Raw genomic sequence first — 17,472 nt, forward strand, 5'->3', positions numbered from 1 at the left:
TGCATAGTTATTAGCAGAGCTTGGATGAGAACTTGACTCTTCTGACGTCCTTGCCAGTGTTCTTGCCATTACTTGGCATGCTAACTCATAATTCTACCCAGTAATCATGTGAAATGAATGCGTGAATCTATTAATTTGCTGGATATTTAAGAAATGTTCACAATTCAGTTTTAAGGATGCTACTCCCATTTCCAAGTCCTCCTTTTTTTAAGGACAAAGCCATCCAGGCCTTACTCCCATACTGGGGATATTGCTTGTTTTTAGAGCCACGGGCCCATCTTCAGTGAATCTCAGGGAACAGTGCCAGGGACCTGGCCAGTAGTGTTGATTTGGGGATCTTTTATGAAGTGTGAGTCAGTGAAGACTCAACTTGACTGTTGGCCTAGTACAATGTCTGGCACCCACTAGTACATGCTGGAGAAAAATACTCCTACTGTAATCTGTCTCAGCTGCTCAGCACTCAGGTTATTTTCCTCAAGTTACTTCTTTGTGCCTCAGTGTCCCTCATTGTTGAATAGAAATATTACTGCTACTTGCTTTGTGGGGTTGTTGAAATTAAATGAGATCACCCAGGTTCTTGATATTTTGGTTCAGCCTCTCCATAAACTTCTTGAAGACAGATATTATATATATTGCATTTTCTGTAATTCATTATAAATCATTTATTGCACTTGATTTCATCTGATAACTAGAAACAATACAATTTATTTTGCTTCCCACAAATGGAAGCCACTATGATTACAGGTTGTTATGCCCCTCACTTGAGCTAATAACTCTGAAGGCCCTCTGTATCTGGAAGGGATACAAATGGAAGGGATCAGAATAGTAATTACTACTTTTAACAGTAATGCTTTGCACCTACCAATGTATTTAAACAGAGTTACAAATGTAGACAGTTACTAACCACAACCCTTTTTCATTGTCTCACAGGAGCAGTCTTAGCGGAGCTTTCTTCTGTAAATCAGGCAAGGTAGGCTTAGGAAACTTTAAATTGGAGGATGGCACGAAGAATCCAGGAACAACGCGGCGGTCCCTTTAAATATTGGAAGGGCGGAGTCGTCGTCAGGGACGCGAATGGGACGCTTGGTTTCCAGGAAGTGACGTCATATGGCCGCGGAGATGGACGAGGAGCTGGACCTGGGCGAGGAGCGGCGTCGCAGCTCGGCCTTCTCTGTGAGGACCGAGGCGGGGGGCTTGGGCCAGAATTCGGCGGGTGGGGAAAAACAGCCCGGCTGGACCGGGGCCGCTGAGGCGCTGAGGCCCTGCCCGGCGCGGGCGGGACGAGTCGAGCCGCACGGGGTTGCGGCCGGGAGGAGGCGTCCAGTTCCGCCCCGCCCCCGAGGGTTGCTTTCTTTAAAATCCCCCAAATAGAAAACGGGTCCTGTCCCCGCTGGCCTCTAGGACCGTGCAGAATCTCTGCGCCCCAAGAGCGAACTCACCCGGACCGGACAGATCTGAGGGTGACGGGAGGGTCCCGGCCAGAGTCGCACTTATACCCATGCTCAGGTTTTCCTTTGGAACTTCTCACCCCAGAAGTTCTTGTGAAAGCCGCCCCGTTTTGTGCACGCAAGGGAGGAAGCCAGGGCCTTCTGTAACCCCCCTGGGGAGGCGGGCGCTACCTCACTCTTCCTGTGGGGAATCAAGACTTTATAACGTACGGGATGGTGGTGAGGGTTGCTCGGGCCCTGAAGTCAGATGGAGTATAAAGCTCTTGGTAGGTGTTTTAAAAATTAGTTAATTTCTCTGAACCTCGATAGTAAGCACTTGACATTGCAGGGCTTGGCGTGTGCTAAATTATCAGAAGATATTAGCGGCAGTTGCCTGAAGCTGTGATTTACCCATCAAAATCTAAATTTAGTGTTTTTCTTACTCCATCACAACCCCCAGCATGCTTTTAAAATTAGTCAAGATTAAAAAGATATCACTGGATGTCCTCCACCGGGCCATAGAGGAGCACTTTTCTGAGGGAGGCAAATTGGTCTGGAGTGAAGCAGCCTGCTTGACTAAGTAGAATGAATATTAGGTCACCAGGCCTTTTTGATACATGAACTTTTTATGAGGGAGGGAGTACCAGGGATTGAATTCTAGGGCACTCAACCACTGAGCCACATCCCCAGTCCTATTTTGTATTTTTATTTAGAGACAGGGTCTCACTGAGTTGCTTGGCACCTCTCCATTGCTGAGGCTGGCTTTGAACTCGCCATCCTCCTGCCTCAGCCTTCTGAGCCACTGGGATTACAGGCATGCACCACTGTGCCTGCCTTGAAATATGAACTTGTTTAATACGTGGATGTGAATGTGGTTATTTCTTCATTCTTTCCATGAATGTCCGAGCCCTACCGTATCTCAGGTAATTGTCCTAGATCACAGCAGTGACTAAAACATTGTGGAACTCATGTCTTTGTGTGGGAAGATGGAACCCAGACTATATATATAAAAAACAGGTTATAAAGTGGTGTTCTATTCTATGGATTTATACAGCATCTTTAAAAAGTTCAAAATCTTAAAAATATTTTACAGTTATTAGAGAGACTATCTGTAAATAGCATTTAGAGACAAGATTATTGAATTTTTGTTTTAACACAGTCCCTGTATTTATGTAGTATGCAGTATTCAGATACCTGACACTATGACAAATGGAAGAGGGAAACCATGTCTGAAGGGATGGAATTGTCAGCCTTGAGAAGAAAGTGAGCCTGCTTACTATCAGAAAAAAAATGTTTCCATCCTCCCTGAAACCTAAACCATTGACATTACAATTTGAAGCATGAACCCTGAATAAGAATTCTGATACAGCAACTTGAAACTTGTTTCTTCATTCTTAGAACATTCTCAAACAAATCTCAGCTTGGCACAGGGAAAAGACCCAGGATTTGAAGTCAGAAGACTTTGTTCTTGGACTTATATCTGCCACTTAATCACCTTCCTGGGCCTCAGTTTCCTCATTTATAAAATGGCATCTGTCCTAGCCCCTGCCCATTTATTGTGAGAATCGAGCAAAGCCACATTAAATGAGATCTCCAAGGGCCTATATTAATAGTTTTTTTAAAATAAACAACCAAAATTATATGTATTTTAACACTCACTAGTGTGTCTCCAAGTCTTTTTGTGTTTTGGGAAGTGTTTGAGACCAGAACCTCCACCCGAGGAGGGTCTTGGGAAACACCTGCAAATGGTGCATTTGGTGGCTAAGAATTTTGAAGTGCTCTAATCTTCAAAGTTGATGTCTCGACATTCTTGCAGTAGACTTCCCTTACTGTCTGTAAATGCAAATCCATTTAGTGTTTATTTCAAAGCAAATGTTTTCTATATTTCTCTGGCGTCAGTTGCCATGGAATTTAGAATTTTTTTCCAGAAGCCTATTTAATAACTATTTTCAGCTGTGATATTAGGCCTTCAGAAAATTCTGCTTAGGAACATGGAAGCCATGGCCACCCCCTCTATGACATTAAGTCATGTGACATGGGGTCTCTGCCCAGTCTACAGGCATTTCTAACTGCATTTCTTTGAATAGAAAAGTGATTTTGCTTTTGCAGTCCTCATGGCTATTAAAAGAAAACCTCATGAGAATAACCTGTGAATGTCCTGTTCCCCTATCAAGTAGAATGGATCTCAGCTGCTTTGCTTTAAGGTCAAATATTGTTCTCCACCATAACATCCTAAATCCAGTCCTTGCTTACCTCCCCAGAATTGTCATCCTCATAGTGGTTCAGATGACATTTGGCCAGCAGTGCCCTTCATCTCTCATTACAGGGGGCCAAGATGGGTCGCCGAGCTCAAAAGGATCCAGCTCAGGCTGAGAATCACTTCAGTGACAGGAATGCCTCGGTGACTCTGACCGGAGAGGTAAGTGCCAAAAGAGAGAGAGAGAGAAATGTGAAGAAATGCAAGTTATGACTTAGTGACTCCTTAATGAGCAAGGGTTCTGTATTCCACATTTCTTCTTCAGGGCCAGCCCCTCCTTCAATCTGGATATGGGAATTCCCATCCTTGACATTGGTCCCATTAGTAGCAAATGAAAAGGGAACAGTTTTCTTTAAGGCCAGACTGGTTTCTGTACATTTCTTCATAGTCTTAGTATAGAATCTTTTATGTTAGCTGAAACAAGGGACAGTGAAGTTTCAAAATGCAATAGAAATATGGGTTTTTATTTCTCCTGAATGAACACTAGTGAGGCATGCTGGTGACGAAAGGGTGATGACACAACTGGACATTACTCTCAGCGGTGACCTATACTTTGTGCAATTTTCAGGCAGGAAGAGGATCATTCAATGGACTTAGTTTCCTAGAAAATTTTCTGAGTGGCCTGGGATTATGGGAAATTACCCAGCTTCTTCATGGAGGGTGGGTCACCCTGAGGAGTGGTACGTTTTAATGACCAGGCACTATTTTGGGCAGTTGGCTCACAGTCCTTTTTTTATCTTCCTCTCTTTGGCTTTCAAGAGTCAGCCCAGGGCCCTCCATTCTGTTAGCTGTCCCCTAAATTCTGCAAGTTAGGGCTCCTTCCTTTTAGTTCCATAATACCTCTTCTGGGGAAGGTCACATTCTATGTTAATTATCTTTTTATGTGTCTGTCTGTCCCACCAGACAGAGTTCCCAGATGGTAGGACCCCTGACTTCTGAGTTGTTGGATTTGTAGATACAAGGTAGGTTTACAGCAAATGAGGAACCCCTGCTGAGAAACCTAATGGGCCAGGCAGGTGCATGAGCAAAGTGTGCCAGGTACCCAGCACAGACATGCTCTACTGATATGTCAGATATGCAGGAATATTCTTCATTTTCTTAAGGAATACATTCCACTGACACCTCTAAAGGGGTAACCACTGTAAAGCTGAAGCTGGTTGATGCTATGGGGAATACAAGATCAATATTTCCAGATCTTCCAGAGTTATAAGACGTGCTGTCAGTCTAAAGTGTTACATGAAAGCAGCAAGTTTTTAGAAATTAGCAGCTGCATATGGAAATATAAAGTCACTGTGTGGGCTCTAGATTGGGCCAGAGGATTATCATTTTGTGACTTTGGCCATGATACCCCATTAAAGATGTGAGCCGGGCTGGGGATGTGGCTCAAGCGGTAGCGCACTCACCTAGCATGCGTGCGGCCCGGGTTCGATCCTCAGCACCAAATACAAACAAAGATGTTGTGCCCGCCCAAAACTAAAAAATAAATATTAAAAAAAATTTCCCTCTCTCTCTCTCTCTCTCTCTCTCTTTAAAAAAAAAAAAAGATGTGAGCCTCTGGAAGGCAGGGGTTGTCTCTTACCATTACACTCCTTTTTCTATCACAGAAGAGCCATGCGGTTGCCACTGCCATTGGTGAGATGGGTGAAGGCCCTAGTGTGCGGTGTATTACACCTTAGAAGCTGAGCAGAAGTGTTACAGGTGGGGGTGGGCAGATAGTGAAGCAGGGCAGGCACAGTATGGGGGATGGTGGCGCAGAGTAGGAAGCTGGTGAAAGCAGATTTGTCAGACCCTGGATCTCTGGGCAGCTTGAACTGTAGGAGTGTATGCAGCTGACCCTTCAGAGAAAAAAAGAGGAAGCAGGGGAAGGGTTGCAGGAAGCCTCTTCTTGCACAGGAGTTTAGGCGGATCCATTCTGACAGCAGATCCTTCATTTATTTATCCAACAAGTCTTCATTGAGCTTATTATATGCTGGGTATCAATTTAGGACTTTGGGTATACTTCAGGGAACAGAAGTCACAAGATTGTGCTGCAACAGAACTTACATTCTCTCCATCATTGGCAACCAGAAAGACTAATAAAGGTGACCCTTGTCCCAGGTGGGCTCCAAGGCTGAGGTCATGGGCACTGCTCACCTACCATCTCCTTCCCTGGTTTCCCAGCTGAGAATCAGTGCACTGAGAACACAGCTTCACAGTCAGTGGCCTGAGCCCTTCAAGGTTCCAACCTTTCAGGAAAACCTACTTATTTCCCCAGAGACATTTACCTTTTTATTTTTTTTATTTTTTGACTCTGGGAGCACATGATTCAAAATCATTCTGTTTCTCATCCAGCTGGTGCCCTGAAAGCAAAATGCCAGCGGGATTCCAGGATCTCTTCTCTTCCTGGGTTAATCAAGGATTTAGGCAGCCTCCCAGGGGGCCAGATGCACTGGGCTTTGTGGGACTCTGGGGCTGTTTCTTTCTAAAATTAGATCCTAGGACTTGTGTGTGTGCCCATTTACATTCCAATTCTGAGTATACTACTTGATGTATTTATTTTTGTCCTCTCACTGGATTAATTGTCTGTGAAGATATCCATGAAAATGTAAATGTGGTACCTGGGAGCCATCGGACCTACTAGAATGAAGTGGGAATTAGTTTCAGACAAATAGTTATTTTAAAGTGAGGTGGTGGCATTGGGAACCCTGGTGAAGGAAGCAGAGAGAACACAGGACTTGGCATCAGGAGACCAGGGCTGAGTCTGGGCATTGCTAATTGCCTGGATCTTAAACAAATCCACTAATCTCTTGAATCCTCCATTTCATTATCTGTCATGTGGTACTAATAGTACAGCTGGGTTGATGCAGGGATTAAGCGAGACCCATGTTTAACAGCCCTTTAATAAACTGAAAAGCACTGTGTAAGCATCCATTCACTTATTAAATACATTAATGAATGAGTATTTAGATAGCTTTGCTGTTTTTATTAAAGGGCAGCAAAGAAAGAGAATGTGACCAGGGTCTCTTTAAGAGCTGATTTGGAAGTCTCTCAATGACTGTCACTCATTTAACCCTGTGTTGGTCAGCAGTGATCCATGTATTGGGCATGTAAATCACAGATCTGGCCTGAAGTCCTGGCTGGGCCACATATTAATCCCACAATGAGAAGTCTCCCTAAGCCTCAGTTTCTTCATTGGTAAAATAATAATAACATTATGTATTCGTAGGGTGGCTAGAAAGAAAAATGAGATAATATGTGGAAAGCCCCTAACAATCTGACATGGAAGTGCTCAGAATGATGCTAACCATTTATTTCTCTAGAACTTGTGTGTTCTCTAGAACTTGTGTGTTCTTTTAATTTTGCCCTTACTCTCTCCACTGAGATTGAAAGCTGCCCTCAGGCTGAAGTTAGCTTGAAGTCATATTTTGGTTGATTTGTACAGAGTTAAAGCTTTTAAAAATTTGGTTAACATTTAAATTTTTTTTTTTTTTTAGCTATACATGGACACAACATCTTTATTTTGTTTATTTATTTTTATGTGGTGCTGATGATCAAACCCAGTGCCTTATATGTGCGAGGCAGGTGCTCTACCACTGAGCCACAGCCCCAGTCCTGGTTAACATTTTTAAATTGGGAAATTTCACACAAAAATCCAGTTTTGGGACTTGTCTTGAAAATCTGAAATTCTGACCCCGTGGGAATGGTGGGCTGGTGTTCCTACATGGTGGCAGTTGGTTGGCGGTCCTGGTGGGGTTTACTCACACACAGCTAGCCCTGTCCAGTTCACCACTTTACTCTAATACACCTAATGAGATTTTCTCATTTGATCTGCCCAGCTCCTATTTCCACTTGAGTTTAAAACTCCCCCTCTTTTAGGTTGGATTGGTTTCAAATATCTTCTGTGCCTATTGGTTTTGAATTTAGCTGAATGCAACTCCAATACTTCATTCAAAAAGGAGTTGTTGTTGTTTTTTTTTTCTCACACAGCAAAGAGTCCAGTGGAGGGCAGAGCAAAGTGTAGTCACTGGAGGATGTCCTGTGTCACCTTAGCTTTCCAGCTTTCCACTCTGCCATCTGGAGCTTGTGACTTTTGTGCTTATGGTTGCAAGGTGGCCGATGTTTGTCTAGGGATCAGATCTGCATTCTAGGCAAGAAGAGAGGGAATAGTTGAAGAGTTTAAAGTGCATGCTAATTAAATTTGCCCTTTCTCACTAGGAAAACAGTAGCCAAAAGCCTCAGGAAGTAGACATCTAGTCGCATTTCACTTGTCAGAACTGAGTTTTACAACTACCCTAACTTTCAAGGGAGTTTTATTAGGTAAGAGTTGTGTTTTTAACCACCACTGTTAAGCCTCAGGGGAGGTGTTTGTTTGTTTGTTTGTTGCAGTACTGGGGATTGAACCTCAGCCTCACACATTCTCGATAAGCACTGTAACCCTGGCCACATCCCCAGCCTGCACATGGGAGTTATTAACTGGACATATTGCTACATCCTAACATTGGAGTTTCTTGGTAAGGGAAGAGTGGCCATTGAGTAGGCAATACAAAACTCATATGACAGTTTTTTAAAATAGAATTTATATGTAGAGTTGGTTTTTTTCCATAGATAAGAAAGGAAAGACTTGTTTTTAGTGGCTTAAAAAATTCACATTCCTCTCTTTAAGTTTTTAAATTTAAAATTGTGTGGAGTTCAGTGAAAGCATTGTATGTTCTGGATTCCAGGATACCTGTTCGAGTTGTCCAGGTAACTCTCTCCTCCACCTTTTCCTCTCTTCCACTACCTCCTTAACCGCAAGTGCTTTCTGCCTACAGGATACTTGTGGCTCCCCCCAGGTAATTAAACTATTCCTCTGCCTTGAGGATGAAAGCTCTCTTGATTAGTTGGTCATTCTATAAACTTCAAAGAACTGTTTAATTTCACTGAAGTACCAGGTAGAGGAGCCCTGTGAATTATTTTAATAGCTCAGAGTTGGAGATGCAGGTAAAGTTCTCAGCATAGTATGTACCAAATGGACCCCCCACCCTATTCCCAAGAAATGGTAAGCAATAAGATAGCTTCTAAGACTCCACCTTTGTGTATGTGGTGGTAGCTGGCGGGGTGGGAGGGACCTGTCACACAAATCAGGCTTGGATCATCAGAAGCGTAGTTCAGTTAGCAATTCAGCTTGTCAATAATCCATGTTATTGAGGATTTTTCTGGAAGATAGTTATAATTCCTGCCTACAAGTCTACAATATCAAACTTTCTCCAGGGAAAGCAGCTCTGAGAGTTACACTGGGATCCCCTACCTACGCCAGCGATTCTGTTGATTTGGGTGATTCTGCTCTTATATAGCTCTTTCAGGAAAAGACCCAACATTCTCTACCATAACGTTACATTATGCTTTATGTGGACAGAAGTAATCTTGGGTGAAGCCTGTCCAGGGCAGGCTTGTCATTTGAACAAGCATTCCTCACTAGGCTGCAGATCCCTTTTTGGTTTCGCTTTTATTTTGTAGATGATCCTTTTGTTGATAATTATAACTGTAGCGTACTCTGGAGCAGTGCAGCCTCTCTGTGAGACACATGTAGCATCCTAGCGAAGCCTCAGGGGGCTCACCTAGTAGGTGTCGTTGTCGTTTTACCTGAGAGCACACTGGGACTGGAGAGGTTGGGTGATGTGTCCAGCCAGTGTCACTCAGCCATTCCCTGACTCTGTCCAGGTAAATGCACAGGCTGTCAGTGCAGAGGTTTTTGGAGAGAGTAGAGAGACTTTGGGGTTACTCTCTTGGAACCTTCTGTGGTGGGGGGAGTTCTCATTTGATCCCCTTATTCGTCCAGTTGTAGAGAGCAGTGTTTGAGTCACAGCTGTCCCCCCTACCCCCATTCCCTCAGTTTTCCTCCAAGGACGCAGAACTGAAAGTTAGCCAGATTCTCTCGAAGGAATCCGAGAAATGCTGCTGGACTCATGTTCCCAAATTAGGCCAACTTCCTCATCCCCCGGCAGCTTCGCTCAGCCCGAGCGCCTGGGTGCTGTGCAGTACGTCCCTCACCCTCTGCCTGTTCCCTGACTGGCCTGCCAGCTGGGCAGTTATTTTCAGCCCAATAGGGTTATCTGCTGACCCTTTTTGGTGACATTTTTCTTCTTTCTCACAAAAATAACTCTCTTGATTGGTCACATTTTTCAGCCTTTTTCGTAGCTTCTCTCCAATCAGCCGGATTGAATGATGCTTCTGATAACGTTACCGAAGAGGGATGTGGGGAATTTGATATGGAGCTGTTCATAAGGAATGTGTTTTCCACACTTCATATTTATGTCAGGCTTTGCATGCTTCAGTTTTTGAACTCTCCCTTGGGGTGGGCAGAGGTACATCACTGACCCAGCCCCACAGCCGGCCACTGTGTGGGAGGGAATGTCATGTCAAGGAGAGAGCCTGTAATTCTGAGTTGGCACCTCAGATTCTCTTTCAGCACTGACCCTGGCTCTGGCTCGGGCTGGGTGCCCCAGGACAATGCACTTTCTAGTTGGCTTCCTCCATGTGCCAGGGTGGATGCTACAGAGCACTTTAAGAGTCTCTTCCTCACCTCTAGGTTAGACGTATGAAGAGCTGAGGCCAGTGCTCCAGGCAGTCATTTATTGTTGCCAGGATGTCACTATTGTTGTTATTACCTAATTTGATAAGCAGAAAAGATTATCAATCTGTATTTATTCCCATCTCTGCCCATGGCTAGGTGTATCTCCTGGCAAGTTTCTCAACCACTCCAAGCCTGGTGCCTCATCTGCTGAATGGAGATAATAGTTGTACTTCTGTCACAGGGTTGTTGGAGGATAAATGAGAGAATGTATAAAGCTCACAAAACAGTGCCCAACACATGCTAGCTGTTATCATCATTATGTGTGTCACACATGAGAATAAGAACATATTACCAATTTATCCTAAATTTGCAGTTCTGTTTAAGATACAGAGATACTTGTATTTCATAGAACTAACTGGCCCTTAGGGCCAAGAAGCATTTAGATAAAGAATCCTTTTGGTGAGATTCTGTGGGCCATGTGAGACCTGTTTTATTTGTCTCCTCTATTAACATCAGCCAGTTACATGTCCATCTTTACAACCCACTGTCTGTGTAGAGGTTGGAAGACTTTCCAAAATATAACACTTAATTGTTGACTTGTAGTCTCCTATTGTTCTCGGGTAGATAAGTAGAAAATGAGGGGGGCAGGAGAGACCTTTGTGATCTTAAGAGTCTTTGGATAGATGGTGGCATTCATTCATTTATTCACTTTGAAAATGGGGTTAAAGTTTTCTAGGTGCCAAGCATTGTGCTTGGAAAGGTAGCAATTGAGTGATCAACCAGACATGTTCTCTGCCTTCCGCAGCCTTGATCTAGGGGCCTACAGAGAAGTGAGTGCCAGGTGGAGGGATCATGTAGATAAAAGAGGACTCACAGTGAGCCCTGTTAGTCTCATGGTCATCCACAAAGGCTGTTCAGGAAAAAAACATGTTTGAGTTGAGACTTGAAGGGTGAGTAGTTAACAGGGGAAGAGTCGGGAAGAATGTTCCCAGAAGAGGGATGAGCTTGGGCCACATTCTGGAGGCAAGGGAGAGCGTGGAACAACTGACCATACAGATGATGAAGTGGGGCTTGTCAGTGATTGTGTTTGAAACCAGCCCCTTTGCCATTATGCTCCTCTCTGTGTTTGTGTTTCCTACTCAAGAAAACCTCTGAGACGTGCTCAAGAATTTCAGATCCTATTGTCATACTGGAATTTGGAATTTGGTTGACTTCTGTTTGGAGTGAGTAGACTACTGGCTTATGTTGAGAAATCTTTTCTTTTTTTTTTTTTTTTGGTTTTGAAATGTTTCATCGTAATCATACTTGTATGGTGATGAAACTGATTTCCATTTAGGCAAGGATCCCAGAGCAAAGACATCTCAGAATCTATGACTGTAAATAGCATTCTGCTAAGGGGACCAAGAGGAACTAGAGAAAAGTTTTGAGCCACTGGGATCACACCTGGATTGCAGTAGTTGCCTGGTAACTGGTGTCTTCTCTCAATTCCCTCCCTCCTGAAGTTCAGCTAACATACTCTTATAACCATTTCACATTCAAAATCTCTTCATGGAGCTGGGCATATAGTTTAATGGTATAGCACTTATCTAGTATGCATGAGGCCCTGGGTCCCCAGCACCACAAAAAAAGGGGAAAAAAATCCTTTAATGGATACTTACCGTACATAGGATACAAAAATTTCAAACCCTAAGTTTGGTCCTGTGTGGTATGGACTTTCCCTATATCTCTAGCTTCATTTCATAGCTGTCAGCATATTGTAATCGAGCTAAGCTCTTTGCCTAGTTCCCTAGGTACTTATCCTAGTTCCCTAGGATAGTATAATTCCATAGAATAGAAGAGTTCACTAAATATACATCCATATCTTTGGTGGACTGACTCTTACTTATTCTTTGGGCTCAGTTTTACTTAAAAAACATTACCCTCTCTTGTGGAGAACAAGGAATACTTTTACACTATTGATGGGATTGCAAATTAGTATGGAAATCAGTATGGAGATTCTTTAAAAGACTAGAAGTTGAACCACCACATGACCCAGCTACACCACTCCTCAGGGTCTATCCTAAAAAATTAAGGTCGTCATACTACAGTGATACCTGTATACCCATGTTAATAGCAGCCCAGTTCACAATAACCAAATTATGTAAGCAGCCTAGGTGTCTGTCAACAGATGAGTGGATAATTAAACTGTGGTATATATACACAGTGGAGTTTAATTCAGCCATAAAGAAGAATGAAAGTATGTGATTTGTTTTGAGAGCATTAAGCAAAATAAGCCAAACTCAGAAAGTTGATCAAGAGTCATGTTTTCTCTCTGTATAAGCTAGAGAGAAAAAAGTAAAAGAAAGGTTTGGGAGGGGGGCAGGAGCTCATGAAAATGGAAGGGAGTCTAGTAGAGTAGAGGAAAGGGACCAGGAGGAAGCAGGGGGTGCAAATGAGGAGGAGGGAGAGGAAAGACTGGGAAACCACACTGACTGAATTATAGTGTTGTATTGTGTGCACGTATAACAATTAATTGCATTATTATATATAATTCACCAATTAAAAACATGGGGGAAAAGAGTTAAAAAAAAAGTATTATCCTCTCATTTAAATTAGGTCACCTTATTATACTCTTGTAGTATTTTGTCATTTTTTTTCCTATCACCCTAACGAGTGTGTAATTACATTTGTGTAATTATTTAGGCCTATCTCCAACACTGATTGCAAGCTCCTGAAGTGCCTGTTCTCCTTCCCCTGAGCCTGATGCTTGGTAGGTCTTTAGAAGGTACTGGCCAAGTGAATGAGGAACAGGTGCAGAAGGGATGATGGGTTGCATCCAGGGGAGGTGCCAGTTGGAGGTGCCTATGAGACCCCCACCAATAGGGGATGCCCAGGAGGCTACAGTGTGTGGGACTCAGGTGTGCTGGGCTCCAGGCTGGAGGGTTGGAAGTCGTTAGCATTGAGGTGGTTCATGCAAACCCAGTTCTCTGCTTGAGTTTGTAGAGTAAGCAAAGAGGCCTTCTCACAGAAGGTGAGGAATGGACAGAGCTGAGGCTTGCCCACATTTAAGGAACACTCGGCCAGAGAATGGATCATAGAAAGAAATTGAGGTGGAGTGGCAGACAGGAGGAGAAAGCCAGACTCCTGTGGTGTGCAGAAGCCAAGGGAAGTGAGTGCCCAGATGGATGAAGGGGTCAGCAGTGTTTCACGCCCCCTAGAGGGACCAGGAAGGCAGTTTATTGGATTTAGCAATGGGGGTGGGGGTGGGGATTCCTGCAGATTTCAGGGAACAGACAGAGAGGGGCCCATGTGTACCCGACACAGAGCCACACCTAGTGGGTTCTCAGTCATTGCTTATTGGAAGAATCCAGCAACTAGGTTATGACATCTGTACGTTCTCCACCAGATGTGAAGGCCTCCTCTCTTCCTTCCAGCATCTTTTTCTGGGTTTTCCTCTTTTATTGAGCCCTCCTTTGTTTTTCCTTGTTTTTCTTTTTTTCTTTAATGACTGTCTGCATTTTCTTTTAACTAGTGATAATGCAGAACTCAAACCCCCATAATTCTTTTTGCTCATTCATTCATATATATTTTTACCAACATAAGAATTTTATTCATTCATTCATTTGTCCTATATTTAGTATATATTTTCCAATACAAAGATGTCCAAGATAGGTTCATATTCTACCTGAGGCCTGAAGTGTCACACTTTTGATGATGAGGATGATGATGAGGATGATGATGATGATGATGATTTGATGCTGGGGATTGATCCAGGGGAGCTGTATCACCAAGCTACATCAGCAGTCTTTTTAAAAATGTTTTTATTTTGAGACAGGGTCTCAAATGATGCTGAGACTGGCCTCACACTTGCGATCCTCCTGAGTCCCTGGGATGATGGGTGTGTGCCACAGCACATTTAGATTAATAATTAGAACCCCAAAGTTGTATCAGAGAATGGGAACACAGAGGGAGCAACTGACCCTTGGAGCTGAAGAAGAGATGACTTATGGGATGGGTAGAAATGAATGAGTAGGAATTTTCTGACGAGAGGGAAGGGCAAAGGACATCTGTGACAGTGGGCAGGGCCTATTCTACGGTAGGCCCCAGTGGTGGGAAGGCAGAGCATGTTGATGCCCTTCAACAGGCTGGTGCTGATACCCGGAGAGCACGTGGCTGGATTGATCCAGGGTTTGGAGGATTCTAGGGGAGAGTAAAGACAGTGGGGTTAGGCACAGTGGGATGGACCTCAGAGTAGGCTAGGGTAACAGGAAAGGAAGTGACACCAAGAGCAGGTCCTGGTATATTTGGGGCATGGTGAGTAGTTTAATGTATTTGCATATAGGTCTATGTTCCAGGGAGCAAAGTCGGGTTTATTTTACATTGTAGGAAGCCCACAAAGATTTTAAACAGAGGGTGATATTATTAAGTCTTTTTTTTTCTTATGAAGATCAATCTGGCAGCTATCTTGGAGAACAGTCTAGAAGACTAGACTAGAAGAGCTTGTTGGCAGGGAGATCAGTAGAATGCAGTTGGAGCAGTCATGAGGGATGGTGCAGTATGGACCAAGGCAGTGTTCCCAAACGTGGCATTTCCAGACTGTCTTTTTTACAGTTTTTGGTATCCACATACCACTTACATTATTATTAATTTTAAAAAAACCCTCTCCTTGTATTATTAAATACATTTATTTTTAAAAGGAAACTTTGTCAGTGAACTCACAGATTGTGATAGGTATTTCAGAAATGAAGCAGTTCCAGGTTATAATTGGGTTTGAAAAAACAGCACAGTCATTGGTGTTTAAAGGGTCAGGGAACCATGGAGCTAAACATCAGACATATGATGAGCTAAACATGAGCTAAACATCAGTTCATATGATCAGTGACTTTGCTTAGAATGATAAGACGTGGAGAGGGAGCTAGATGCCCAGTTTTTGACCAGTACGTGCTCAGGAAGTTGTTAGTGACAGGCATGAAGAAGAGAGCTGGTTTGGCTGAATGGTATATATTTCAAAATGAATATTCTGTAATAGGTTGGAAGAGTAATGGTCTAGAGGGACTTGAGGGAGTGAGGCAGGAGTAGGGTCTTCGGACTCTGGGGTTTATGGGGATAAGAAATGAGCAGGATTCTACTTGAAAGACCTCCAAGAGCAATGCTGTCCAAGGGAAGGCAAGGTGCTGGGAATGGAGAATGTGGAATCTGCTTAGGAACCATAAGAAAGCCTCATCGAAATCATGAGCTAGGCTAGATTTCTCATTCTGCACATGTCAATAATTATCAATAATTACTGAGAAGGAGCAGAATGATAGTAAAATATTATTTTAATAGTGATGCTTTGCAGGAGAGGGGTACTAAGGTTGAAAGTAATTTTACTCAGTATAATAGAGAATCATGTCACTGTGTTTAAATGATTGCTTTTACATCCCATTTTAGTTCCTCCATTGGTTTTTGGGGCATAGCTTCTTTTTTTTTTTTTTAAAGAGAGAGTGAGAGAGGAGAGAGAGAGAGAGAGAGAGAGAATTTTTAATATTTATTTTTTAGTTCTCGGCGGACACAACATCTTTGTTGGTATGTGGTGCTGAGGATCGAACCCGGGCCGCACGCATGCTAGGTGAGCGCGCTACTGCTTGAGCCACATCCCCAGCCCGGGCATAGCTTCTTATATAATTTTTATATAAGAGGGGTTACTCTAGAGATTAGCATAGGAATCCTTAACTTACCACCAGTTACTCAGGGTTAATATTGTACCACTTCTCACAAAATGTGAGAATCTTACAACAGTGTAAGTCCATTTGTCCCAGTCCATCTTTTGTGCTATTGATGTCATATATTTAAAAAATACCTACATTATAAACATCACTCTGACAATTGTCATTTTTACTTTAAATACAGAAATTTTACCATTTATGTTGTTGATCCATTTCTATCAATTATCATTTCTCTTTAGTTTGAAGAAACTTCCCTTAGCATTTCTTGAAGAATAGGTTTGCCAAGAACAACTTTTCAATTTACTTTATCTGAAAATGTTCTCATTCTCCTTCGTTTTGAAGAATTTTCTTTGGATATAGAATTCTAGACTGAGACTTTTTTCTTGTGGAACCTTAAAGATTGCCATTCCTTTGACCTCTGACCTTCACTGTATCATCGTTATTCACCTATTGTACGTAAGTCTTTTCTCACCCCTCTGGCTGCTTTAAAGATTTTCTCTGTTTCTGATTTTCAGCAGTTTGACTATGACATACTGAGGTGTGATTTTCTTTGTATTTGTTCTTTGGAGATTTGCTGAGGTTCTTACATCTGTAGGCTGATACTTTTTACTAGATTTAGGAAAAGGCTATTATTTCTTCAAATAGCTTTTTCCCCCATTTTCTCTCTCCTTGTTCCTGGCACTCCAATTTTTATATTAGATTGTTTGAAATTGTCCCATAGGTTTGTCCTGTAATTTTTTTTTATTCCAGAAGCATTGTTCATTTTGTTCCCTCTTTTATCTTTTTTTTCTCTTTCAGATTGGATATTTTCTGTTAATCTGTCTTTATTATTTCTTCTGCTGTCTTTAAGCTACTGTTAAGCCCATTGAATTTGTCATTTCAGATACTATATGTTTATCTTCTAAATTTCCATTTATTTTTCCTTTCATTTTTTAATTTTTTTTTTTAGTTTTTGATAGACCTTTATTTTATTTATTTATATGTGGTGCTGAGAATCGAACCCAGTGCCTCACACATGCCAGTGTGCTTGCTACCACTGAGCCACAACCAGCCCCAGCCCTCCTTTCATTTTTTAATATAGAACTTCTTTTCTCACTTAGATTCCCCATCTGTTCCTTGGTTGTAACTGTTTTCCTTCAAGTCCAGATTCCTCATCTGTTCATTTATTGTGACTATCTTTTCCTTCAAGTCTTTGAATATATTCAAAATAGCTTTTTTAAAGCCCTGACTCTTAGTTCTAACATCTGGGTCAGTTGAGGTCAGTTTTTATCTTAACTGTGGGTCACACTATCCTTTGCTTCACACGTTTAATAATTTCTGTTTGTGCACAAGGCATTGTGGATGGAGCATTGTAGAAACTCAGATTATGTTATCTTCCTCCAAAAAGTGTTTTCTTTTAGCAGGTAGTTAAATTATTTGTGGATCTCTCAAACTTTTGGAGACTTGGTTTGAGAGATCTACTTTGGTTTTACATTTGGTACTAGAGCAGATTCCGTCATCTTGGGTCTTGGTCTTCTCTCCAAAGGTGTGACCCTCCTGCGATTTTAGTGATGTATTCAGAACACATACCAA

At 42.5% G+C, this 17,472-nt stretch overlaps 1 protein-coding gene across 3 annotated transcripts in view; it reads left to right on the forward strand.

Annotated features, from left to right (window-relative positions):
- The first annotated feature begins 1,021 nt into the window (after positions 1-1,021).
- Ift43 (intraflagellar transport 43) overlaps positions 1,022-17,472 on the forward strand; it is a 79,210-nt gene continuing 62,759 nt past the window's right edge. The window contains exons 1-2 of one of the 3 annotated variants that reach the window (XM_005321258.5): positions 1,022-1,173; positions 3,754-3,846. In XM_005321258.5, the coding sequence (XP_005321315.2) occupies positions 1,108-1,173; positions 3,754-3,846 (159 nt within the window). In that variant the 5' untranslated portion in view covers positions 1,022-1,107. Of the gene's footprint in view, positions 1,174-1,275; positions 1,715-2,204; positions 2,351-3,753; positions 3,847-17,472 lie in introns of those variants that run through there. The other 2 variants (XM_021723804.3, XM_040276139.2) reach the window with 2 other exon arrangements.

Source organism: Ictidomys tridecemlineatus, chromosome 5, assembly GCF_052094955.1.
Source record: "Ictidomys tridecemlineatus isolate mIctTri1 chromosome 5, mIctTri1.hap1, whole genome shotgun sequence".
NCBI lineage: Eukaryota > Metazoa > Chordata > Mammalia > Rodentia > Sciuridae > Ictidomys > Ictidomys tridecemlineatus.